The 27,283-nt window shown below is 39.1% G+C and overlaps 1 protein-coding gene across 1 annotated transcript; it reads right to left on the bottom strand.

The window, feature by feature from the left end:
* Nucleotides 1–1,878: 1,878 nt before the first annotated feature.
* On the bottom strand, nt 1,879–26,341 carry LOC113052400 (thyrotropin-releasing hormone-degrading ectoenzyme). Its single transcript, XM_026216846.1, has 4 exons — nt 26,232–26,341; nt 20,991–21,128; nt 19,405–19,470; nt 1,879–2,058 (listed from the first exon to the last, which is right to left on the bottom strand). The coding sequence occupies exons 1-4, from the start codon at nt 26,232–26,234 to the stop codon at nt 1,879–1,881; spliced, it is 387 nt and encodes a 128-aa protein (XP_026072631.1). The 5' UTR covers nt 26,235–26,341.
* Nucleotides 26,342–27,283: the final 942 nt, after the last annotated feature.

Raw genomic sequence — 27,283 nt, 5'->3', positions numbered from 1 at the left:
CAAGGGCACCTAAGTCATGGTATTGAAGGGGTGTGGTCCTGGTCAAGATAATCTCCTGAACTCCAAACTGAATGTCAGAATGGAGAAGAAAGGTGATTTAAGCTATTTTGAGCATGGCATGGATGTTGGTGCCAGACGGGCCGGTCTGAGTATTTCACAATCTGCTCAGTTACTGGGATTTTCACGCACAACCAATTCTAGGGTTTACAAAGAATGGTGTGAAAAGTGAAAAACATCCAGTATGTGGCAGTCCTGTGGGCGAAAATGCCTTGTTGATGCTAGAGGTCAGAGAAGAATGGGCCGACTGATTCAAGCTAGAGCAACTTTGACTGAAATAACCACTCGTTACAACCGAGGTATGCAGCAAAGCATTTGTGAAGCCACAACACGCACAACCTTGAGGCGGATGGGCTACAACAACAGAAGACCCCACCGGGTACCACTCATCTCCACTACAAATAGGAAAAAGAAGATACAATTTGCACAAGCAAGTCAGTATTTGGCGTAAACCGAATGAGAACATGGATCCATCATGCCTTGTTACCACTGTGCAGGCTGGTGGTGGTGGTGTAATGGTGTGGGGGATGTTTTCTTGGCACACGTTAGGCCCCTTAGTGCCAATTGGGCATCGTTTAAATGCCACAGCCTACCTGAGCATTGTTTCTGACCATGTCCATGCCTTTATGACCACCATGTTCCTCTGATGGCTACTTCCAGCAGGATAATGCACCATGTCACAAAGCTTGAAACATTTTAAATTGGTTTCTTGAAAATGACAATGAGGTCACTGTACTAAAATGACTCCCACAGTCACCAGATCTCAACCCAACAGGATGTGGGATGTGGTGCGGTAGCTTCATGCCCTGGATGTGCATCCCACAAATCTCCATCAACTGCAAGATGCTATCCCATCAATATGGGCCAACATTTCTAAAGAATGCTTTCAGCACCTTGTTGAATCAATGCCACATAGAATTAAGGCCGTTCCGAAGGCAAAAGGGGGTCAAACACATTATTAGTATGGTGTTCCTTATAATCCTTTAGGTGAGTGTGTATATATATATATATATATATATATGTATATATATATATATATATATATATATATATATATATATATTATTTAAGTAGGGAACTTTTTTTACATTAGCATTGCAGCGTTTGTTGTTTCAGTAACTAAACTGAAGGAATTATGGGAAATGAACACAGTTGCTAAACCTTCTATGTTACTACAAAAGACAGAGACTGAATCAGCAGATCACTGGGGAAAAAAGTGTGTCTGTCAGGAGGGGGGCACTCATGCCAAACCTAATCAGAACTGTATTTTTGAGGCCTGAGTGAAGCATCTAAATAGGTCAACTTTCCTTTAGCAGAAGATTTTTCTTGGATTTATTCTTGGTTACACCTGAGCTAAAGGGCACATGCTCATGTATAATCTGAGAGACTCATCAGGCTTGTCAGCAATTATGTGACAATTCACTAATCGGGGCTGATAAGAGTCAACTAATGTATAATTTAATTAAAATCACCAGAGTCAGCAGCAGCAAGCTTTCTATATAAGTATCTGTGAACATTTGCATGTAGCAGGTTGATTTCTGGATCAATATTTGACCTGCGTCTGCAGATTTTTTTTTTCATTCTAAGTGAAAACTCACGTATAAAAGCAAGACTATAGTGATATATAGTGATATATCAAACACAACCCAGCCTCCATATCAAACTCTTTCCCATGTGCATTTCCATAAAACCCTTATGGGTTGATGTGAGTAGGTGGTGTATTGGCATGCATTTGATGATGTGCAGTTATATAATGGCCTCTGACCCATATGCAGTGCGTGAATCTCTGAGCACCTGCCTGCAGGAGATGTGCTGGGTGAATTAAAGTAGGTTGAACAAACACAATTTCACTCGCCGCTCAACACTGACTGACCCCAGCAATGATTCCTGCTCATGGATGGAGGTCTCACACCCAGAAGATGCATAAAATCTCACCTCGGAGAATTTGTTCCACAAGTCGTCTCTCGCCGCATTTCCGTACATGTGCGTCATCAAGTAATCCTGCAAACACACAGAGTACGAGATCAATATTGGAAGAGAAAATAAATTGGACATAGACGTAAACAGTGAACAAAGTGAATAAGCCCAAACAATAACATTACTAATCCTCTCAATTCAAGCTGAACGTATGCAAATTAGCAGCAGATGTTTGGGTGTGATTGGCTGTCAGTTCAAGGAGGACCATAAGGAGGCCAATTAGAGGCTGATTATGTTGCTCGAGTCGATGCTGCATCAGCAGGTCACTGAATGAGTAAAATACAAAACAGCAACATGAATTTACTTCAAGAGTAAAACGTTTACTTCCCCTCGGGGGGGCCCCCTTTGACCCATGGAATTTACCAGCCCCTGGTTAACAAAAGTGCCCATACAAGGAATTTCGGCATTTATGTCGTCATAGACGGACATACTTGAACAAAAAATAAATACAATTAAAAACTGGCACAGAGTTAATCTGGTCATACATCCAACTCGTTTTTTGAGATTTTGGTCACACTTATTATAAGAATTAAATTCTTCAGTCTAATCCAGAACTTAAGTAAGTCATAATGCATGATATAGCATTAGACATCCTCTTTAATGTATTCTATTACAAGTGCCTTGACATCAATATGGACAAATCTGCATAAAAAAGTGGATGTAATATCTGTATTGTGCTGTATTATTGAAACTAAGATACCGGTGGGTGTTCATTTCACTGCTAACAGACTTTAATCAGCAAACATTACATTATCAGTGTGTCTGCTCTGCCCTGCAGTCTCAGTGATGCAGGTGGTGGGTGACATGAAGAAGGAGTCTGATCCTGGAGAGCACATTTACATGCATCTGATAAGAACATCTGGTGGGAAGCCTCTTGCCTGCTGTATACGAGATTGTTCGATAACTCCTGAGTGACCGTGAGCGATAAACCCATCAACTGTAATCCGCTTCCTGTTGCTGGAGTCAAGAGAACATGCTGACAAAAAACTGTATGTTCCCTGCTAATATGGTGCAGGTGTTCTGTAGAACACAAATGGAGATATTTTGCAGAATGCCCAGGCTGCTCTTTTCAGTACGCCAAAAACATAGCCTATATTAATGTATTTAAATTCTTAAGTCATAAGCTATCTTTGTGTGATAAACTCAATACCATTACTACAGACACACTTCACTGGCTCTTAAAAATGGATAGTTTTTAAGTGAATAACTGAAAAAATGGCATGAGTGTGAGTAGATGATGGCAGGGTTTTCAATTTGGGATGAATTATTCCTTTAATAAGGACATTATTTCAGCCTTTGCTTCATGAATCGAATCAAAGCGTACACTTGTTGACAGGCGTCATGCTGAGAGGTCTGAGCAAATTGCATTGGGATCCTGAAAGTGTGACCCAGTCCAGCTGGCCTTCATCTCTCTACATGCTCTGCTGAGCTCTCAGAGAGTCTGGGATTTGACTCTGGAGCAGAACCAGATTCATGTTACCATCCTGAAGAATCTGTTTTAAACCAGACTAATTCCTCTTCCTCTTCCTCTATCACTCTCTCAGTGAAGCGCAGTGACCATGTGGTCCAGTCTTGCCACTGATAGGGCCGCCACAATGTGTTGTCATCATTTTGACACCGATGTGTTCTGCTGACTGCCAAAGCAAGAGGTAGAATGACTAAAAATAAATCTAGTTGCCATTTCAGTCCAAGTCAGTCAGTCAGATGCAAAAGAGTGATATACTGTTTATACAGTTTAGATTCACTCAAATGTATCTATGTATTATATTAACGCTAAATATATAATAAATCCACAATGAATGTTTTATCTTTTTAATTAAAGTTAATTTTCAATTATCATTATTATTATTATGTATAATTTTAATGAATTAATAATTATATATATGTCTGTTTTGGCACTCTCCCCTGTTTATTTTCTCTTTTGGTTTAATTTTCTGTTAATAAAAGCCTCTACGAGGCCTAATATCACACCCACTGTGTCTGTCGTTTGCTCCTCCCACCACTATATATATATATATATATATATATATATATATATATATATGTGTGTGTGTGTGAGTGTATATTAGTGGTGGGCCGTTATCGGCGTTAACGTGCTGCATTATAACGCGAGACTATATATATTTTATATAACCGACTGGCTGAGGCAAGCCTAAAAAAGATGCTCAGGACAGTTGACGGGCCACTACTGTGCATCGTCACGAAAGCTTATCTTTTTCACATGTTTTTACGCCTTACCGCTTGTCGATTTAAACATTAAAGCATCCAAACACAAGACAAGACGGAAAAGCTGAACAGAGTAGCTGGTTATTCGTGGCGCGCGCTGTGTTCGGTGCGGAGAGAGAGAGAACCACGTATCACGGACAGCGACACTGAACCAAGCTCTCTTCTGCAAAGAGAAAGGCGTCTCAAAACACAAGAACATCGAATTTGCTTATTTTTGCTCTTGTGCTGACAAATACATACAAAATATCTCAAAATATCCACCTTGGAAATTATGCTCGAAAAAACTGTCAGTTATTTCTTAAGTGAAAGTAAACAGCTGAGCTGCTCTTGACTGAATTTCTTCGTAGTTTTAACAGTCAAACCAAAAATTAGTCAGACACCAGGTATAATTTTTGATATTTATAGCAAAACTGTAATAATATGAGAAAAATTGAAGGTGTCTGAATAAATTTAAGTTTGATTGTATATTTCATTTTTACATTGAAGACTATCCAGTGCTATTTTACATTTATTATTTGGTTTCTGTATCTTGACACCTACACACTTGAAAAAAACTTAAACATTGGTGTGAAACAGGAGTAATGTTGTTTGCACCTTGTGCAATGTGGAATTAGTTTACAGCTTTTTCAAGCACTTTGTGATGCATTTTGGAAACAGGAGATGAGCCCCTTTTCTAATGCACCACCTAGCTTGATAAACCCCTTCTCAAAGACTTACTGTTTGTCAATTTTATTTGGGTAACACACATATTCTGAATGCCTTCGGCAGAATTCGAATGAGCCATTTTAATCTAGATTAATATAGATTAATTTCAAGATCACAGTGAGATTAATCTAGATTAAAAAAAAATAATATAATAATATATGCCCACCACTAGTGTATGTATGTATATATATATATATACTTTTTTGTGTGTGTGTGGTTTAAAATAAAAAATGTCAAAGTGGTGTAACCATTCTGAAACTACCAACTAAATAAATACATAAGTGCTAACAGACCGAAAATCTTTGGAAGAACCTTATACTATACTATTCAATTTGGAATACAGTATATATATATATATATATATATATATATATATATATATATATATATATATATATATATATATATATATATATATATATATATATATATATATATATATATTAGGGGTGTAACGGTTCACAAAATTCACGGTTCGGTTCGATACGATACACTGATGTCACGGTTCGGTTCGGTTCGATACGTTTTAGATACAGCAAAATGTAAAAACATCTCAACTTTTCAGAATGCCGCAAGCGCACCGCGGGTCATGTGACAAGAACTAACCAATCAGCTTCATCCTTTCCCGTAACAACGTTGAGAGCTCAGCCAAGATGAAGGATCAGTTGATCATAGTTGTATATGGATTGCAATTTTGAAATAAATTTAGTAGCAGCGCTACTGCAAGCGATTTTTAGAGCTGCAAATCCATTTATCCTTCGCTGAAATTTCCGCGTCTCATGGAGAGAGCACGTCATTGTTGCTTAGCAAAGGCAAAACGCCTCATGAGCGCTTCTGCCCAAGCGCTTTGGAAAGGAGGAGAAAGACGCGCTTAGCGTTTTCCATGCGTTTTTAGGCACGATATGTGAACGGCCCCTAAGGCGCTCGCTCACTCAGCACGCGCTGAAGGCTCGTTGCAAAATGTCTAATGCCTTTAACAGACCAGAAATATAAGATCCTAAAATAACCAACAGGTCTGGTGTTTGGGTTGGATTCCCTGTAAGCTATAGTTTCTAAATGCTGCAGGGATAGTTTGCTGCGTGCATGTTTCTCCTTTTTTTCGTCTTTTCCCAGATAGTACTGACGCATATATCCCAGATATTCCCGCTGGTGTTTTTTTTTTTTTTTTTGTATTCCCGCTGGTGTACCCTGTCATGTTGCAGATGCGACATACCGTTGTTTTTTTATCCACCACTCTCTTGCCATCACCATTATAGCTTAAAGGGAATCCAAAGTGCACCGAAACACCAGACCTGTTGGTTATTGGAGGATCTTCTCATTTCTAGTCTGTTAAACGTATTGGCTATTTTGCAACGAGCCTTCAGCGCGTACTGAGTGAGCGAGCGCCTGCTGAGTAGCCTAACATAAACATATAAGATGGTGTTTTTTTCTTCTTCGGGAGTGTCAGGGGCGTTGCCTGTTACGTTGTTTGGGTTATTGGGCTACCTTGTTGAACGCATATCATTATATTTCTCTCTCTCTCTCTTTTTTTTTTTTCAAATATAATTAATTAGCCTACTCCAACGAACCGTTCGGTATACATAATGCGTACCGCGTACCGAACCGAAAGCGTCGTACCGAACGGTTCAATACGAATACGCGTATCGTTACACCCCTAATATATATATATATATATATATATATATATATATATATATATATATATATATAATTTGTATTATTATGAATACTTGACTTTTTTTGACCACTGTCCCTGCAATCCAGTCTCACTCAGTAGGAAGAAATTGCATACTGAATGAGATTGTTGCAGTATGAAATACCTGCTCTGCTCATTTGCATGGCAGCGAGGGACCACTCAGAGCCATTTTATGTTGGTGTTGACATTTTCCAGTCTGCTTGGCCTAAATTTGTGTATTTTAATGACTGTGTTTCTACCCACCAGTTTAGTGACCAAAATCTCTCATCGAGAGACAGGAAACAGAAAATCCTATCAGATGTCTACTGTTTACATATATTTTGTAACGTGATGTTCTAATAAGACTAAATAATACCACATACAAATACTGGGTAAAATAGTCAATTTTAATTCAATACATTTAAATAAATACATTTTAAAAAATTTATTGTTCGTTTTTACTATTTAAAACTGAAAGAACCGGTTCACTTGAGCACCTGCTCCTTTGCCCCTTAAGTGCCCTTTTGTGAATGCCTGCCCACACCCAATCATAATATTAGTACAATTTATTAATAATGATTAAGCCGTAAATAAAATGACCAACATGATGACCTTTCACCTGACGACGACGATTTTTTCTACAATAGCAACAGTGTTTGCAACAGCAAGGCCACTTTATCCTGTAAACTCAATATCTCTCTGGAAATAAATGTAAAAATATCAATGTCAATAAAAACTGCATAATATACCTGACATCAAAGTGCAGTGTGAAGGATATGAATAACAAATGTAGCCTGTCATTTGTTTACATTGCAAAGGTGTTCAATTTTAGACAATAACAACCACAACAGTACTATTAATATTAATCACTATATTCCAGTGTATCAGTTTTTTAATGTTTTGTATCAATATTTAAGGTGGACTTATTGATTAGGTGCAATAGTAGTAGAGATGGTTAAAATAATATATTAATGCTGAAATAGTAAATTGAGTCTTGTTCCTAGATGGACAGAGAGTGGAAAGTAATAGATCAAATGAGGAGATGGAGATAGAGGAAGAAAAAGAGGGAAATGTATAGGCACAAGTGACAGAAAGAAAGCAGGGAACAGCAAGTCAGAAGACAGAGGCTGGTGAGAAAGAGGAAAATGTAGAGGCACAAGTGTTTTCTATAGTTTTTACTATAAACGCTGTTCTTAATTATTCTGTAAAACAGAGAAGAAAAAGCCATCAGGTTGGGACAATTTAAGACATTTCAGTTTCTAATCCCAGAGCTATTATTATTTTAAATGTACATTTTTTTTCTGTATTGTTTCTTTTTCAAAACTGCATCAAAACATTTGCTGCTGTATCAATACATAATCATCCATATCGATACGCGAATCAGCAAGGAATGCATCACAATATATTGCTGTATTGATATTTTGAACCACGCCATTTAAAGCCTTGTTCCATGTGCCCCTTTTATACTTTGAGCACCTGCCCCTCCAAAGGTCTCTGTACGGCCCTGTTCAGAGGGAGTGTCAGCCACATTAAAAAAGTTAACCGCTTAAGTCACTTGTGGATTAATGCTTATTGGAGATACGAACCGTTTCAAACAATTCAGTTCGATTTGGTGAACTGGTTCAAGAAGATCCGGTTACATCAAATGATTCGTTCGTGAACCGGATATCACTACACTTCAGTGATTTGAAATCTCACACAACAGACACAGAAGAGAAGACAATGCTGAATAAATTCATAGTTTTTGCTATTTTTAGACAAAAATGTATTTTGATGCAGAAATATGCAGTTATTAGCCATGTCCACTGTATTTTTTGTTGGTTTTCATAAAACCCTCCTTGAAATGACCAGGACCCCCCATTGCCTCCCAATCAAAATTGTCTGGAACCACCACTGACAATACCCCTCCCCAACAAGCAAAACATGTGGTAGGGAGAACCAGGCCTGTGATTACCGTGGTAACAAAGACACACATCAAGATGAGATTGTTTTACAACTCAAAGGAATATAGAGTTTTCATGCTAAATTCACTTTTAAACAGAAAAATGTGCCATTGTACTATCCAGTCCATCCTAATTCAAACTATCTCCCTCTAGATATAGCCACTTGAGAAATGTAGGGACATGTACCCAGTTTTCCCCATTTCATTATTTTTCCTCTTATAGTGTTTTGCTTATGTATTGACTCAAACTCTTTTAAATGAATATTTTATAATTGCATACTATTGTTGACTAGGGTGACCACCCGTCCCGCGTAGCGTGTGCGCGCACAGCGTTTGAAACCCAATTCATGCGTCCCACAAATTGAGACTGTCACGCATAATCAATGCTTGATCAGAAAAAGTTGGTCACTCTAGATCTTCGAGTCCCAGGCAGCCAAAAGAACATTACTTGACAGTTCAGCACGCTACTGTTGCCACACCCACCCCTCAGTTGATCTGCTGACTAGGTTGTTGTCGTCAACTTTTTCATTGTTGTCATGACAGCGCACACATGTGCATACCAGACACACTGGGAAGGAACTTTTAGATGCACACTTTACGATTCGAAAAAATGGAGAAAGCGAGGCACCGCCATCATCAATTAAAAAAGAGAAGGTGTGTCCTGTTTCAAACAGGATATATATTCATGCGCCTCCCTTTACTAACATGCAATTTCACCATCCTTGCTCCCCCTTCTCGTTCCGTGAACCTCTGGAGTTGTGAGCTTAGACCTTTTTTAGCTGTTTTTTTAACTGTTCCTGTGGTGTTGAGCAACTACAATTCATTTTAATCCTATAATTTTATATTATAATTCATTTAAAGTGGATAAATTGTAATGAAAAATAAATAAAATGCCTAAAGTAAATTGTAAGTGGAAGTGCATCTGTCAATTCTGTCATGAGCATACATAAGCAATTACACATGATTAGGGGAATAGGGCATTATTAATATACCATGTAAGGTGGAATGTGCTAGAAATGGGTAAACCACTATCAGTGAGCCTGCCCATGGGGTGAGGGCACCACCGCGCAGGGCAGTGTCCCACATTGTCCCTCAGAAACATACCCCTCGTCCCCCCTTGGACTTATTAACAGGTGATCATTCTATTGTTGACAGAGATCACAGGTATGCCATGTTTGGTATCTTTTAGCTGCATTTTTTATAGTTAATTTATATTATATGATGATACCAATGGAAGCTATTGGTGTTAACAGAATATTTTTGTAGTTACTTCATCAACATCCAATCAAAGTCCATATGCAGAACATATGCCTGAGGACAAAGGGTCATACATTTTCCCTCAGTGGCTTAATCACCTCCTGAAGGGTGGAACATCCTCACAGTAAAAAAAAAAGTTATTCAGAAGAAGTTTTCAGATGCAGAAACTACAGGCCAAGATGCAGAGCTAAGAGTCCTCAAGAATCCAACCTAACCTTGTGCCAGGCTTCAGCGTGGTCTTTCCACTTCATTCATCTGCGATTAAGATGCAGTATTGCTTAGCTTGTCAGCGTTTGCTTTTGTTTTATCTTTTAACACACATAACGTCTGCACTGATCATTTATGCAAAGAACGACTTTTGGAGATTGGACACCGCTTCACTTACCTGTTTAAGGACGGATCAAGAAACACCACGGAAAAGCGCTGGGATGATCTTAGAGCCAGGAGTTTCCAATGGACATAAGAGTCTGTAACATCATTTGTTTGTCTGAAACATGGCTCACAACCTCAGTTCCGGACACTACTGTAACACCATCTGATAACTTCTCTTTTTTACGGATGGACAGAACAACCGAGGCCAGTAAATCCAAACCTGATGGAGTGTTTCATGTTTAACAAAAAATGGTGTGACCCCAGGAATACCTCCACTCTGTTGTGCTCCTGCTTGCCTCATCTGGAATATTTATCTATTATTTGCCACCCATTCTATCTCCTCCGGGAGTTTTCATTGATCATCGTTACTGCTGTTTACATACCACCACAAGCAGACACCGGCTTGGCTTTGTCTAAGCTTCATGATTAGACAGCTCTATGCCCCAACTTTCTGGAATGCATACATTTTTACAAAGCTCATCGATCTGAAAAGCGAGGTGTGCTCTGATTGGCCAGCTATCCAGAGCCTGAAGCATACATTGATACCCCCTGATACCATGTGTCCCGGAGCACAGAGAAAACAAAATTTAAAACCCATTAGAAATTCTGCAGTTGTTGCATCCGGTGGGGACATAATTTTCTGATTATAATGACAATACCAGCGTTTCTCAATTCCAGTCTTCGCGCCCCCAACTCTGCATATGTTGCATGTCTCTCTTTGTTTTGCTCCACGCATAAACTGTGTTCCCATTGACATGGACCCTACATAGTGTTCATTGCTACCTACTCCCTGAGCAGGGGGAAATATGTTACTTCACTTTGGAACATAAATTCATGGATTTGCACTGCATAACGTCTTCACACATGGATAAGTGTGACATCATATACCTCTGTGAATAAATTCACGTCTCGCACACTTCAATGCACATTGAATGGAACATATACTTTTGCTTCCAACTAGAATCATGGTGGGATAACTTGTGATGTCCACTTTGCAGGGCACTTACCTTCAAATAGAACAAACATCCGAAGTGATATGAGAAACATACAAAATGTGCAGAGCAGGGGGGTCTGAGGACTGGAATTGAGAACTGCTGACTTTTAGAATTGAGAACTATACTGTCTTGTTATGCATTGCGATTCATTGCGCCATTTAAACATAAAACCATGTCTGTATTTGTGATCGGAGAAACGACAAACAAGTACCCCTGCTCTATACTGCTCAAAACTCACATTTGAATCAGCAGTGGCAAATCCTTACATATGTAATCCTATTTAAAGACTGTGAGTCAGAACAGCCAGCATTGTAGTTTTCTTACCCAGGATCAGGAAACAGTCCTCCATAAAATGTGCAACTCATATCTGAATATTTGGGTTGAACTGTTCTGGAACAGTGGTGTTATTACAACTTATCCACTCATTTCAAGTTGTGTCCTCTTTTGGAAGAACAAAATGGTTTCACTATCACAAGGAAACACAGCGTCGCAACAACAATGCAAAGATTAATTAAACCGTTAAATCAGTTAAACAGCGAGAATAAAAGTTACGCCTTCTTTCTTTGTGAGAATATTTGGGCGGCGTTTTGCAAATCTTCCCACATCGTGATGTAGACGTGAGGGCATGTTAGAATGAGAAGTTTTAGGTAGGCGTTTTCCAGTGCCAACTGTATGAGTGTCTGTGTGTGTTTGTTAAACTAGTTAATAAAGTCTTACTTTTATCACACTTGAGGTTGTTCATTGTTTGCTCATAACCTGAGTCCCTAATCATGCATATTTTTGCAAAATGCGAGTAGTATTGCACAATTTTATTTTCCTTAAACAGGAAAGCAATGTTTTTTAGAATTGACTGAGAAGTAGTTATGATTGATTATTGATATATCCTCTTTGATCTAATTAGTGATTTGTGATATTCAAGTGACAACAGAACTCCAACATCCAAAAAAACAAATGTAATTATTAGTATTAATATTATTATTTTGGACAAATTTATATTTTAGTTAATATTAATAAAGATGCAGCATATTAATCGTATTAATAGTCATTTAACGTTTTTCTGTGTATATCAGCAGCTTGGAAGAGATCTAAAAACTTACTTCATAACTCAACAGATTCCAGTGGGATGTTTGTGTGTGTAATTATTCATTTACTCTAATTAGATATGGCTAGTTACTCCTCTGACACTCTCCAGGACAGAATAATATCCTGAATGTTTCCTCATTAGATATTATAACCACATTCGGATTTGGTTTCTGATTCTGCAAAGCCAAATGATATACAAAGGCAGACAAAAGATTGATCGCTTTCGATATGTAAATCCCCCGGAGCTAAAACACGAGTTTTCTGCAAGAGCCTTCACCACAACAGTCAAAGCAGATCATAAATAATTCATTATTCATCCAGCTAAATGAGTTCATTCAAAAGTAATACAAGAAGAAATATGTCTACAATTTTCTTGCATAGGAAAGTAATTTTGAGGCAATGGAGGTAGATTGTTTGGTGAGGTGCTGTGTTTACCTATTCTTCCCATCAATCACTCAGAGACAGATGGAGATACTGAAAGTTCCCATAAGAGAGAGACAGAAAACAGTAATATGAGGCGGTACAGCCGAGCCAGAAGGACTGCTGGGAGAAGAAGAGGAAGATGGGAAAAAAAGATCTTCTCTGTGTCCCAGAATGTTGTGGACTTGAAACGAGGAGTATCTGGCTATTTCATCTGTGTTCAGAACGAATTAGTAGCCCACAACATCCATCGGGAATCTCACAGACTGCCATTCTCCAAGTCTGGAACCGGCTGAGAGCCGACAAACAGGACTATGAAGCACCAGATCCAGGGAAGCAGCTTCCTGCAGTTCAAAATCACATCCAGAGGACGGAGATGGACTGTAACACACTGAATTTTATTTCTCCGGGGCAGGAGCGCACTTGTCCTCTGCTATTCATAGGTCAAGCATTTCACATTTCCATCTGGAATTAATATTTCCTACATCCCTTAATTTGATCAATCTGAAAGTGGTTTTAAAAGTGATGGGCAGTGTGTGTAAATGAGACAAGAGCGCTTCATCACTCCAGTCAGCTGTACGAGCCCCAGAACCCATTCAGACCTCATTTATGACTCCCTCTATTCTTTATAAGAAACATTCATCCACCTGCATCAGCAGCCCATCCACCATTTACCAGTAAAGATGAGAGAGAGAGAGAGAGAGAGAGAGAGAGAGAGAGAGAGAGGGATGTTAATGCTGGTCCGGATGAGACTAAAGCTCATCTGCTGCTTCTGAGCTGTTCAGCATTCACAACTGTCTGCTGCTTCAATTATGCAGAGACACAAGGAGGAGGAGAGATGCCACACAGAGCAAAAGACAGACACTGAGAGAATTAAAAGAGCCTCGGTGAACACACAAAGACTAGAGAGAAGAGCTGGATCATCGGCAGATGTGTGAGGTTGTGTCTCTCCTCTTAAATACTCAGACTTTCAGATCTAGAGCAGTTTAGAACTCCATAAGCCTCTACATTGAGCATTAAGCAGAAACTATGATTAATATAAGGTAAAAAAAAACTGGAAACACTTAAATAAATAAATAAATAAATAAATAAATAATACAACTGTGACCAAACTGATAACAATAAGAAAAGAAAAGATAATAACAATAATAATACTAATGTAAACAGTTAATAAAAAACTATTAAAACAATAACAGTAAAAATAAATAATTTATTAATTTATTTCAATTATTAATTAATACAATAAGTTGAAATGTAATTGTTTTATAATTTTGTTTCTTTCTGCTTATTTAAAATAAAAAAATGTTGTATTGCATAAGATAAAATATACTTTGCATAGAAGATTTTACTAAAGTATATATTGCACAAAACTGTCTCAGGATACGTATGTAACCATAGTTCCCTGGGGAGAGAACTAGACACTGCGTTCTCTAGGGGGCGCTTGGGGAACACCTCGTCGTGAAGCGTGTCTGAAGCATACATTGAAAAAACACCAACTTATTGGCCGGCGACAGCCTCCGACGTCACTACCGGCGCGACTATAAATAGGCACTGGGAGAGCACGTCATTATCTTCTTCGTCTGAAGCTTGCGTACGAAGCATGGCAGGGAGATAGAGGAGGCGCTTTGGGGAACAGTATACCCACGCCACCATTCTGAGGGGAGTCCAGGCCAGAATCATGGCGAGCACTAAGTACCAACTCTACCATTTCCATGGGAGTTGCCCCTGGGACGTTTAGGCGGCTGTCTGTGGCAGTACCCCTTACGGCCCAAAAGGCCTAAGCTACATACCCAACTTAATTGTTAGGGCCTCGGCCCAGGGTAGAGCTGAAAGCTTGGAATCAGGAAAGATTCCTTTAAAGGGATACGGCTAAGAACCTAGCATTTCTACCAAGTCTTGCCTGTCACACAGGAGCTGCCGCTAGCTTATGCATAAGCTTGCTGAAAGAGCTGTCTCGACAGTTCTCTAGTAGCAACACCCTGTTTAGATAGGTATCCGAGGATACATAGGTGGAGTAGTGCCCAAGATGAACGGGGCTTTTACCAACTCAAGAAAGGGCATGAAGCAAACGCGCAAAGCCCTCACCATATTGGATTTTAGAAAGAACGCAGAATACTAGCGTGCGAGTGTGAAAAGATTTCACATGCACACTTACCATAGCATAGATTTTCAAATACTGTTCTAAGGAGGGGCTCTTGTGACACTCTGATAGAGCAGCTCATAGATGGAATGTTGCATCTCAAAACATTATGATTGAGAGTCATTAACTCGATATATGGAAACAATACTGGAACGCTCTGGGGAAAAAACAGAGAAATCAGTCTCTATAAGAGGAGAACTCCGGGCTCAGTGTAGAATAGGCGACCCTTTTTTGGAAAAAGGGAACGCTGCTAAATTACAACGAGAATCACCCAAATAGCGCCTCATGTTGAGGGCAGTGATGCTTGAGGTGTATAAACAAATACACACTGGCTGAATGGAGCCCAAGGAACCAAGGTCTAATCATCTCAAGAAAGGGAACGAAGCGGAGCGCGTAACCCTTATCATACAAGATTTCTGAAAGTTTGAAGAGTCTTGCATGCAAACTTACCACTTGTGGATTTTTAGAAAGTGTGCAAAGTGTTCACGTGCACACTGACCACCATGTGGTTTTGAGAAAGTACACAAAGCTTAGCGTGTGTACTTAAAGGTTTCTAAGCATCGCAAAGACGCTGAATCTCACGGGAGAGGCAAGCTCAATTTTACAAACCTCGGGCGAGGTAGATGCGACAGCACCCCTAAGAGGCCAGGAGACCACTCAGGATGACCTGGCCGGACATCCATGAAATTCCCTGCAGTGCTGTGCCAGGCCTGATGATCAAGGAGGCTCCCTCAGAAACCTATGATCTCAGCCACCTAATATCGGAACATGAAGCCGGATGGCTGGTGCTGGCGAGTATTTAGTAAAAACTGTAATTGAGCACTGCAAAGGAACTCACAGAGTTTATTAGTAGACACGTAACCACCAGCAATTAAATACACATAAGTATATACAGAGAGGGTAACATTTACTCACCCACAGTCCTGTGCTGGAGCCCCGCTCAAGGGGCGCCTCCTTTTAGTCACTCAGCCTGTCTGAGTGACATTTCTAACTGGTTGAATGACCATCACCTTCAGCTTAACCTTACGAAGACAGAACTCCTGGTCAAAAAAAGCTCACGTTACTCCTCTCCTCATCAGGTTACACTGACTACCAGTAGCCGCTCGCATCAAATTCAAGGTACTGATGCTTGCCTACAAGACGACCACTGGCACAGCACCAGCTTACCTAAACTCACTGGTTAAATCTTATGTGCCCTCCAGAAGTTTGCGCTCTGCAGGTGAACGACGCCTTGTGGTGCCAACCCAAATAAGTTCAAAATCTCTCTCACTGACCTTTTCCTGGACTGTGCCCAGCTGGTGGAATGACCTCCCAATCCCAACTCGTACAGCTGAGTCTTTACTCATTTTCAAGAAACATCTAAAGAATCATCTTTTTCGCCTGCACTTAACCAACTAACACTAGCACTTTTCCTTTTCTTGTCTTTTCATTTATTAAAACAAATAATAATAAAAAAAAAACCTGGCTAGGCATTCAATACTAGACTAACTGAGACTTGTCATGGCACTTTATTATATTGTTGTTGTTCTCTTGTTGACCTGACTGCTTCTATTGTTCTCATTTGTAAGCCGCTTTGGATAAAAGCGTCTGCTAAATGATTAAATGTAAATGTAAATGTAGTCTGGACCGTTAGTCAGGTGGTTGCTATGAACATAGAACCATAAAAACATTATAGGTCCAGCATAGGAGACTGTTAGGAGAGAGGATTCCAACTAACCTCTATTAGCTGGAGAGCTGGTGGATACAGGGGAATTAGGAAGGGGAGGATAAAAGCAGAAGTTAACCCTCTGAAGTCGATTAACGCATATACGCGTTATGAGGCTATTTTCTCCTGATAACCTCTTAGACTCCAGAGGGTTAAAAATCCCCAAAGGGAATGAGTAGATACCTCGTTATCACTCCGATTCAGACGAGAACGCTGCCTCGTCTAGATCATACCCCTTAGGTTCTGCTTACCTCCTTGTGACCCACGATTCCTCTAACCCCTGCCTGCAGGTGGGGGAGGAGTGCGAGTTGCGACACAAGCCTTCTGTGCTTATCTCTGATCCTCAGATCGAGAAAGGCCAGGACCCCTATGTTGTTCGGGCTCAGACCTGGACCTTCGTGGAATGAAGGATCTGAAAGCAGCAGAGCACACCTTCATCTCCCTGAACTTCTCAAATCGCTGTCTCAACGAAAATACCGACGAAACCTGAGCATTGAGCAGAAAATCTTTTCTTTCCTCCCGATGTCTGCCAGGTTCATCCACAGATGTCTCTCCGCTGCCACCATGGCTGCCATAGTCCTGCCCATGTTGGAGGCGGCCTGCTTGGTAGCACGGAGAGAGATCCGTGGTGCAGCGCAGCTCAGCTACCTGATCAGAAAAAGGCCCCTGCCTTTATCCAGGTCTCTTAGCAGATCAGTCTGATATGCTTGAACCACCAGCATTGTGCTGTAATAAAGCCACAGGGGCTTAGATGGCCCTTAAAATTTAGCTCTTTCTACAGGGGGCATTCCCTCATAGCCGCTTTCGCGCATCACCTCGATGTCGGCAGATTACTTTCATGCCGAAACCGATGGATGCGAGACATCTTTCATCTCTTTTTAATCTCTGTATGGAGATCATGCACAAATTAAAGGCTCACCTGAGCTGGAGGGTTATGGTCAAAAGGTAATTTTCACTCAATAACCTCCAACAACTCTACATACGCAGGGCAGGAGAATTGAGAAGGCTCAGCCTCAGCTTCTTCACCATCCTAAAATATATCCTGCTTTTCCTGGGTAAAAACCCAGCAGAGCACTAACCTCAGTATCAGAAAGTGTCAAAGATATAACATCATCCTCCCGAAGCTCTCTCTTGTCCGCCGCCCTTTTTTTTTTATTACGAGCGCGAAAGGGAAAGTCCTTCTTTAAACCATTCAGACAGATCCACCTGTATTCTCACAAGCTCATTCTCTTCCACGCCTCAGCGCGGACAGATCCTGAACCGCGGGAAGCAGATGTCTGCCTTTTTTCCGTTTTCTTTCAGAAGAGAGACGAATGATAGCGGAGCTTTTTCCATTGAAAAAATGCTCACAATGCAAGCAGATTGCCTCCTCAAAGACATCGCGTGCGTGCTCTTCACCCAAACAAATGACGCAAAGATCGCGTGTGTCATCGGGTGTTAAATAACGTCGACACGGATGCACATATCGTCTAAACGCTTGCTAGTTGTCGCCATGATAAACAGAGAAAGATCGCCCTTACCGGTTCTTTCAGATGCACGCTTCAAACAAATCAGTCAGTGAAGATGAAGAAGATAATGACGTGCTCTCCCGGTGCTTATTTATAGTTGCGCCAGTAGTGACGTTGGAGGCTGTCGCCGGCCAACAAGTTGGTGTTTTTTCAATATATGCTAGAGGAAGTAGTTCGAAGTTCCCTCGAAAGGGAACCAAACATTATTTACAGTTAGTGTAGCTAGTTCAAGATAAATGGACACATACAGTAATTGTGTATTACACAAGTCAGTCTGCTGGCCTTACATGTATTTGTGCTGTGATATAAAGCATGTATATGCAGATGGTACATCTGTAAATAAAGCATTAAAACATTCTGCTCTGCGGAAAACATGACCTGATTGTGCTTCCAAACACTAATAGCAACATTAAACCACAATAACAAAAATAACCCAAAAAACAACTCTGAATCTGTCAGATTTTGTACAGCATCTCAGGCATACAGAAATAAAGTGAGAAAGCATGGATGTTTTGAAAAGTGATTTATGTGAAGGTGAGGAATCTGTACCTCTGAATCTGTGTGAACTCGCATATTAAAGGAAGAGGGATTTGTACCTTTAACTTGTTCCCATGTATTAATTTACAAATTGACTCTCACTGGATTCAAACCTGTTTGTTCACGGCCCAGATCCTTAAACCACATTACAGGATGTAGATTCATGTAGCAGCCATATGGTGTCCAAAACACCAATAATACAATAATAAAGATCTGCTGCTCACTCCAGAGTAGCTCTGACTGCTAGACGGACACAGAAGGAGCTTCATAGAACTTAAAACACTTCAGCTGGAGCAAATGACCATGTGACTATAAACAAACAGAAAAATACAAGCCATCTACGCAATATCTGATACAGTTTAATCACGTGTAATCACTTGTCTGATTGTGCTGCTTTCACCTCAAGCGTGATGCCATCGTGTGACAAGACAACAAGCTGTTGTAGCTCTAAAGATAAGAAACACATGTAAACCGACACGGCTGCATGAGCAACCTGAGGGGACTCCAGAACGTGAACATTCACTGAGATATTCAAGTGTTAAATGGTGAGATTCATTTGTAACACATTCAGATCACATTCACAGGATTTAACAAGGATAGAGCTTTTGAAAAAAAAAAAAATTGAGAAAGGTTTTTTTTTTAGGTATTATGCCACAATCCTCTTCAAGCTGCATTCATGCAGAATGTATAATTCATAAAGATAGCCTTATAAACATATTCATAACACATTAGGAGTAAAACATACATACATGTGAAATCATCTGTGACCACAAAGAGAGAAGATGAAAGAAAACTATTGACTTACATTGAGGCCTCTCTGGAATAGCGGCTGTCCCATGACGTTAGCCAGCATTCGGATCAGAGCGGCTCCCTGCAGACACAACAGAAACACACACATTCAGTAAAAGCTCCACATTTATACCTGCTCACAAAATAAATACATAGTATGAAAGTACAGTAATCCACCTACAATAGAAGTCAATGAGGAATGATATTCTGTATAAAAATGTGAAGCCTGTATTTTTAAAAGTGCTTATATTGATTTGTCTGTACACTATTATATCTAATTGTAACTAGACAGTTGACAAAATCATAATTCTAGTCGTGGGACTACTTTTGAATTTGAGGATATAAACTAAAGTTTTTTATTAAATTAAATTAAATTAAATTAAATTAAATTAAATTAAATTAAATTAAATTAAAATAAAATACAATTTTACATGCTTGTCCATTCCAGAACTTGTTTAATATTTAATAAAAGATCAGCTATTAATAATGTCCCTGCTCTTTTTCAGTTCTTCTTTTTCAGTTCTTCTTCTTCAGCTATTCAAGGTTCATCTAAATAAGAACTCCATGACACTCGTCCTGCTGATTTCTGCAGTTCTATGAATTTGTATTTTTTGACTTTGAGTGACTTTGACATGCTCATTTGACAGCATCTAATTCCCATCTCTCCACATCCCATCCTCCACAGCCTGTGTGATGAGTGTCACTTCCTGTTAGCGCTGAGGACTCATGGGATGTGTTGTGGGATATCAGAGTCCTTAGAGTGTGAGGAGGAAGTGATGAGGGACAGCTGAGTGTCAGGATCACTGCAGTTTAACTGACAGAGTTCATAACACCATAGAGCCTGCAGGGAAACAGGGGAGGGGCTTGAGGAACAACAAGAACCAATCAGAATCCGGCTGTGCATTGATTGACAGCTGAAGAACGAGTTAAAGCAAAAACTCAATTCTTCATTGGATGGAAGATTTTTTCTGGTTTGAACTCTGACAGAGGACAATGGTTTTTCTTCACTGCTCTTTGTGCCTTTAATGGCTTTCAGATGTTCAGGATGAGAGGATATATTTGGGCGCTGGAGTTATTTCAAGTATGTTCCAGTAAGAAAGAGGTAATTAGAGGTCGTCTTGTCTGAGATGAAATGTTTATTGTGCAGCTGAAGTTCCCAGAGGACACAGAACCTCAAAATCTCTCAGTGTAACGGTTTCTGTCCATGGCTTACTGAAAAAACAAGCTTTTAATTAAACTGTTTTTCTTGTGTATGTGAAGAGGCTCATAACAACGCGACTTCATTTACAATTCACAAAAATATACTGAGAAGTCTTTAGCTGAGAGAAAAATAACGAGCACATGGAGGTGTTTACTGGACTTAGTCCTAAAATAACTGACTGATTTACACCGATAATACTGTTGTTTTACAAAGTCATTGTTTTTCTTCTGTTGCCTGTTTGTAAAAAACAGAACTGAATGTGGAATTTCACTGAACTTGATTTATTCTCTGTTTAGAGTACAGTATAAACCAGTTCATTCTGCTCAGCTCAATATTAAAGGTTAATATTCATTTCCATCATGCAGCTGGAGCATGTAGGAGCTGATGAGAGATTCTCTTGCCTTCTTGTACGCGATCCAGTCAAACACTCTGTCGATGTCTGTGGCTTCGAACACTTCCTGAGAGATGGGATGAGAACTGGCCAAACCGTCCAGTAACATCACCTCATGAAGAACATCAGTCAGAAACCTCTGCTTCTCCTGTGGATGACAGACAGACAGACACTTTATTCTGTTTTACACTATCAAACACATAAAAGTGTCACATAAAAGCTTCTGTTTTATGTCCATAAGTAAAAATCACTCTAAATGAAATTAGAAAGTGGTTATAGGAAAATCCAGCTCATATTTGTCACGACTGAAGCCTTTATTCCAGCAGCAGCTTCCCACAATCCACTGAAATGATGAACATTCACTGCCAACACACGAGAGCTGACACGACTCACTCATGAGAGAAACACTGCTGCTAACACTCTGTGTGTGTGTGTGTGTGTGTGTGTGTGTGTGTGTGTGTGTGTGTGTGTGTGTGTGTGTGTGTGTGTGTGTGTGTGTGTGTGCGTGCGTGCGTGTGTGTGTGTGTGTGTGTGTGTGTGTGTGTGTGTGTGTGTGTGTGTGATTGGTGCAGAGGGTCTCAGAGGGTCTCTGATCAAATGTCTCCCTGTAGGATTCACTATAAAGACAGGTAGAAGTTTTGGGTCAGATGAAAAAGACCCTCATCATTTACTGTGTGTGGATCAGCAGAGAGTCACGATCTCAAATACAGCTATTCTGGAGCACATGAGGAAGATGTTACTCTGATACCAGCTTATTCCCTATTTAAAGGAAGTCTGAACTGATTTTTTAACTTTAAAAAAATAGAATCAGAAAATAAACATTTTTCCTGCTACTCATTTGAATGTGGCGGTTTGCCAGTTACCGTACACGAAAATGGATGAAATATGAATCGCATGAATTATATATGAAGGCATTATACTGCAGGTTCATATCTAGAACATCTCCACACTGGGATATCTGGAGAAATTTGAGTTATCAAATTGAAAATGACACTAAATTAATATTTTATTATTTTCTCATCTATGTATTTGGTAAAAGTGTGTGACTAAGAGAAAGCCATCAAACTATCAGCTGCTATAAACACGTCTGGCTTTGATTCTCTGAATGTTTTATTAGACCTTTATTTTCTATCATTATGAATAATTCTTGCCCATTAAAGCTTTTGGCAGCTTGATTAAGAATCATGTTAAAGACTTTAATCCAAGAAAGCAGGATATTTTAATCAAGGGATTTGAGCTCAAACAAACAACGTATGAATCAAGAAACAAATGTTCATCAGAATCATTCATAATTTTATGTCAATAAAATAAGATTTTTTTTACTGACATAGTGAATCCTGGTTTCTTCCAGGGTCAGAAATAAATGGGGGTTTAGAGCAAAAATACCAAAAAAAAAAAAAACTTACAGTTTTTTTTAAATATTATAATTATTTTTTAATAATTAATAATTATTTTTTAAAGACAATAATTAAAGTTGTCTTTATATAAAAATGTCCCTGGAAATAAATTCCTGGAGGCAAATGTTGCCCCTTAAAGGAAAAGTTAATTTCTGACCCTGATCGATTACAAAGTCAAACAAATCCATACAGAGAATATTTCCAGCAGGGTTGCCAGGTTTTCACAACAAAACCTGCACAATTGCTTCTCAAAACTATCCCAAAACTAGCCCAATCGCATTTGAGGGGTCCCCTGTTAAAAATTGTGTTCCAAGGGTTAAAATACACTTTTTTTGTGGGGTTGAGGTGACATGGAAAAAAACCCGGTTAACAGTGATAAAGTATCCCAATTCCACTGGAAAACCACAGACTTGGCAACACTGATTTACAGGTATCTGAGTTCCAACTAAGATTTATCTATAGCTTTTTACAATATTTGTAGATCAAACTGTCTTCTGGATGGCTTTGACGTTAATTTCTTTTTGATCAGCTAACGAAAGGTAGAATTTCCTACAGCAGAATTACATCTGAGGTACAGTTGTCTTTAGATATTTGTGAAACATTAAAAGTGAAACAGTATGCTTATTAGACTGCTGCAATAATTTATCTCTTGTATTTAACTTCAGAGTGAAGACCTTGGAGAAAATGGAGACTTCTACAGAAATCAGTGAGCTTTTTTCTCAAGCTATTAATATGATCACTTAGGTTGTCTTCTGGAACATAACAATGTGTGACAGCTGTCTTATTTTCTGATGGGCAGTTGCTTTATTATCCAAACCAATATGAGCCAAACCAAGTTTAATGTGCATATATATATATACATAATCAATAGCAAATGAGGCCTTCAAGTAAATGCACAGCATTATGGTGAATGTGAATACAACGAAAACTGACAGACTGAGAAAAATATAGAACAGCTGGTGATGCAGTGCTGATTTGATGCAAGTCATGTAATGTGCACTATAAAATCAGTGAAATGAGAAGAGCTTCCATCTGGCCCATATGTGCCCTCAACAAGGTGTTTACATCCAATGATACTTCATTTAGATCCTGCTTATTAGCTTCTCAACATCATCACCTGCTGTAGATGCACCTGAAGATCAACCGCTTTAGGCCAGAGACAGCACTGATGCCTGGCTTTGGAGCAATGCCGTATTCAGAAACCAAACCTTTCTGAAAGCATCTCTAGCATGATGGATGCGAGATAGTGGAGGAAAACCTACAGTCAAATAGTAATGAGCAGGTGAAGGAACCTATAGTTTTAATGACCTATTACAGGCCAGTGTCAGATCACTTTTGAGTTTTCAGTTCTGTTTTTAACTCCTTCCCCTTATGCATGCAATACAATACATGCAATTTGATCTAAATGTTGGTAGGAAAATGCTTACAGTCATCCTATCAGTGTAATGAATTTTTTTTATTTTTTTAATCAAAATCTAATTCCTCCCTAAATATGACATTCCCCAAACAGTCTCTCTGCTTGGTTGGTGCCCCATAACCAAGGTGTTTGGAGGAGAGAGGTATGAAATACTAGGACAGATGGATTGGAAGGTCATTATATGTGAATGTGAATGTATGAGCTTAAAGTACACACATATCAAATTTATATATGTTTTATTTATGTTTATCTTTAACCTTAAAATTGAGAGTTTATTATTGTCATTTTGCATTATTGACACTATTTTCCTATAGTCCTGTAAAGTTGCTTTGACACAATTTGTATTGTACGGAGCCCTGCACATGGAATGCAGGAAAAAATAGTAGGCTTAATTGTGTGCAAAATCTACTAAATGAATTCCCTTGATGTACTAAAACGTGCACACGATTACTATTGTGTTCCCTCGATTTACTATTTCGTTCACTTTTATTATTGCGTTCCCTCGATTTGCTAAATCGTGCAGACGATTTAGCAAATCGAGGGAACGCAATAATAATCGTGTGCACATATTAGTACATTGAGGGAACGAATTAGTAAATCGTGCGCACAATTAATTTTTTTCCTGCATGTAATGTGCGGGGCTCCATAGTATTGTTTAAAGCACCATCTAAATAAACTTGACTTGACTTGCTTCAGATTGCTTTTAGCACTTGAACTTAGCATACACTGACATAAGACTATGACACATCAGGTCTGAATCATGACCAGCAACCCACAACAATCTTTACACTAGCTCATGATCAAAATAATGTGGCTAATAATTGTGCAGAAGATCCAAACAGGTTTAATCAGCATGATTTCTAATGCATAGCAAAGTGTCATAAACATTGGAAGCCCACGGTGTCATAAACATTGATGTTTGTTCTGCTGCAATAACATTCGTCAGTACATTTAACATATAATGATAACCAGATCCTAATAAAGAGAAACACCTTCAGAAGAACTGTCGGATGGTAACTGTGGGGAGATTTTTTTAGGGGAAGAAGTTAGAAGCGTGACTCTGTCCTCCAGAAACTCCAATGAAAAATTAATAATGTTCAGATATAGAGACTGGAGAAGCTTTGAAATGTGTTTGACTTCCTCCTGATGTTCACAAATACTCCTGGATTTGTTTACTATCCAACAGGAATACCATGACATGATGGTTTGGATGTACCTGGTCTGGTAATATAGCATCAAAATTATTGGCGGTTTAACAACCATTCAGGGGATCACTAAAACGTTGACTCCTGTGAGGTGACAGAGTGTTGTAAAACGAAGCCATGCCTTGTCTTTCTCTGAACATGAACCCATCTGGATGTAGAAAATGAATCTGGGATGACTCATTAGACTATGTGACATTTACATTGCACTTGGTTTAGATTTTGTGCTCTAGTATGTGTGCTGGCCTTGAATTCAAGTTATTTATTTTTTTGAAGGCAACACAAATTCCAGCTCTTCAAAGTTCTGCATTAAACTAGCAGTTTTAATTCAGACTATCACAGAGGTGTTGCAATACGAATGTAGTTTGTCTTTTCTCACTGAATAAGTTTTGCACATTTTGTGACTAGCATTAAAAAAAGTATTAAAACCTGTCATGAGCAGAAACTCGTCAGTCTAGTGCTATTATTTCACAGCTGTCCTTTGATAATTGATCTGGAGACAACTACTTGCAGACTAAAGTGTCACTGCAACACAACAAAATAAGACAGCATAAGCACCGGCTGCTCTGGCAATAAAACAAGACTGAAATAGAAGCTTTTGATAACAGAGCTCAATGTATGATTCTTTGTGCACATGAAGTCAAACTCAAACTGTGCTCATAATAACCATTAAAACAGCTGGAACAATTTGTTCTTTACAAGCTGATAATGAAACAGTCCATGAATGCCCCTATTTAGCATGCTAATTCAATACTGTCAGAGAGATCAAATGTACACTTGTCATTACATGGCATTGTAAAACATTGTCATTTCAGATAATCTTCAGTTTTAAAATTTGAGAACACGTTTAAAATGAAAAGCATTGTTTAAATGTATTTATTTAAATTAGAACCACAAAAACCAGAACCAAACTGAAATCAGTGTCAGGGTGTTATCAATATTTTGCAGCTGAAACAAGATAAAACATAGATTCTAGTACCTCAAATGGGATTGTTATTTTCTGCTCTGCTAGAAGTAATGCTTAAGACCCCATGTGTGTAAAAAGCATAAATGACTGCTCTTGTTTTAAGAGATTTAGATTTCTAAACAGCGTGAAACCCATATACCTTTCACTATATAGCTTGACTATGTGTACATTATGATAAAAATCTTTTGGGTCAAATGATGTCAAGCATGAATATTACAGCGATTTCTTCTGATCAATAAAAACAACAATAACAACAACCAAAACTCACCATGTTCCACTTTGGAAAGAGGAAATCAGTCCCGATGTACTCGAAGTAATGCGCAAATCCCTCCTTCAGCCAAACGTCCTCCCACCAAACCGGTGTGACGAGATCCCCAAACCACTAGAAGAGAAGAAATGAACAATCAATCATCGACAGAAAACAGAGTGACCATTACAGAAGATTGATTTCATGTTCACTGGTGAAGAATTACAAAGAAAAACCTTTGTTGTTTTGTACAAGAAAAGTTTTATCCACACTTTTATAAATAAACACTTCTAATAAACAGTTTCACTCTGATTTAACAGAAAGGTTGTTCACAAAAGCTTCACAGAACAGTGAGAACCCAGTGGAGCTTCTGAACTATGATTAATAGTGGCTTAAACAATCAATTACCTAAAGTTACACAATTAAAGCACATTTTTCTGTTTCACTGCATTCATACCTGGGCACTTCGCCAAGGACTACGTAAATGAACAGAACAGAGAAAAATAAGAATTCGATTATGAAACATCCCATCTGGAAGGTAAAAAGAATCCAAATGACCCCTGCCATTGTGTGCAGATGACAGTGTGCAAAACAGGGCTATTGAATGGAAAAGATGCAACACTGCACTTCTAAATGGGCTGAATATTTTCCAGACTCTGAGGCCATCAAGCAGATGTGCTACTGAACGCCGGATCTCATTGTTGCAGCACACAAACCTCTGTAGGAGTCGAGCCTCTTTCATCTGAACACAACATCATTACAGCAGCTCAAAGTGTCTGACGGGACGTTCATCTGTGACTCAGACGATAGCGTGGAGAAGACAGCTGGTAATCTGCTCTCAGAGGAACCTTCCGCTAGTCACATATATCAAGTGACTTCCCATAGGGTTTACTGAATTTTTCTGCCCTCTTCTGATTTATCAGATGTTCTGACGTTAATGACAGTGAACCAGGATAGTGAGTCACATCACGTTATGTATTGCGTTTAAAAAGACTGAAGCTGCAGAGCAAATGGAACTGATGGATTGGTGAAATCTTGAGGGCTGACAGAGACAAACAGACAGACAGACAGAT

Source organism: Carassius auratus, chromosome 32, assembly GCF_003368295.1.
Source record: "Carassius auratus strain Wakin chromosome 32, ASM336829v1, whole genome shotgun sequence".
Lineage (NCBI taxonomy): Eukaryota > Metazoa > Chordata > Actinopteri > Cypriniformes > Cyprinidae > Carassius > Carassius auratus.
This window is presented reverse-complemented; position numbering and strand designations above follow the sequence as displayed.

Excerpts from the sequence above, each read along its gene's own strand:
- LOC113052400 (XM_026216846.1), bottom strand. Across the intron at positions 19,471-20,990 it reads ACTGGATCGCGTACAAGAAG|GGAGCCGCTCTGATCCGAAT; the intron begins GCAAGAGAATCT and ends TTGTGTCTGCAG. Across the intron at positions 2,059-19,404 it reads TATTCCAGAGAGGCCTCAAT|GATTACTTGATGACGCACAT; the intron begins GTAAGTCAATAG and ends GTGTGTTTGCAG.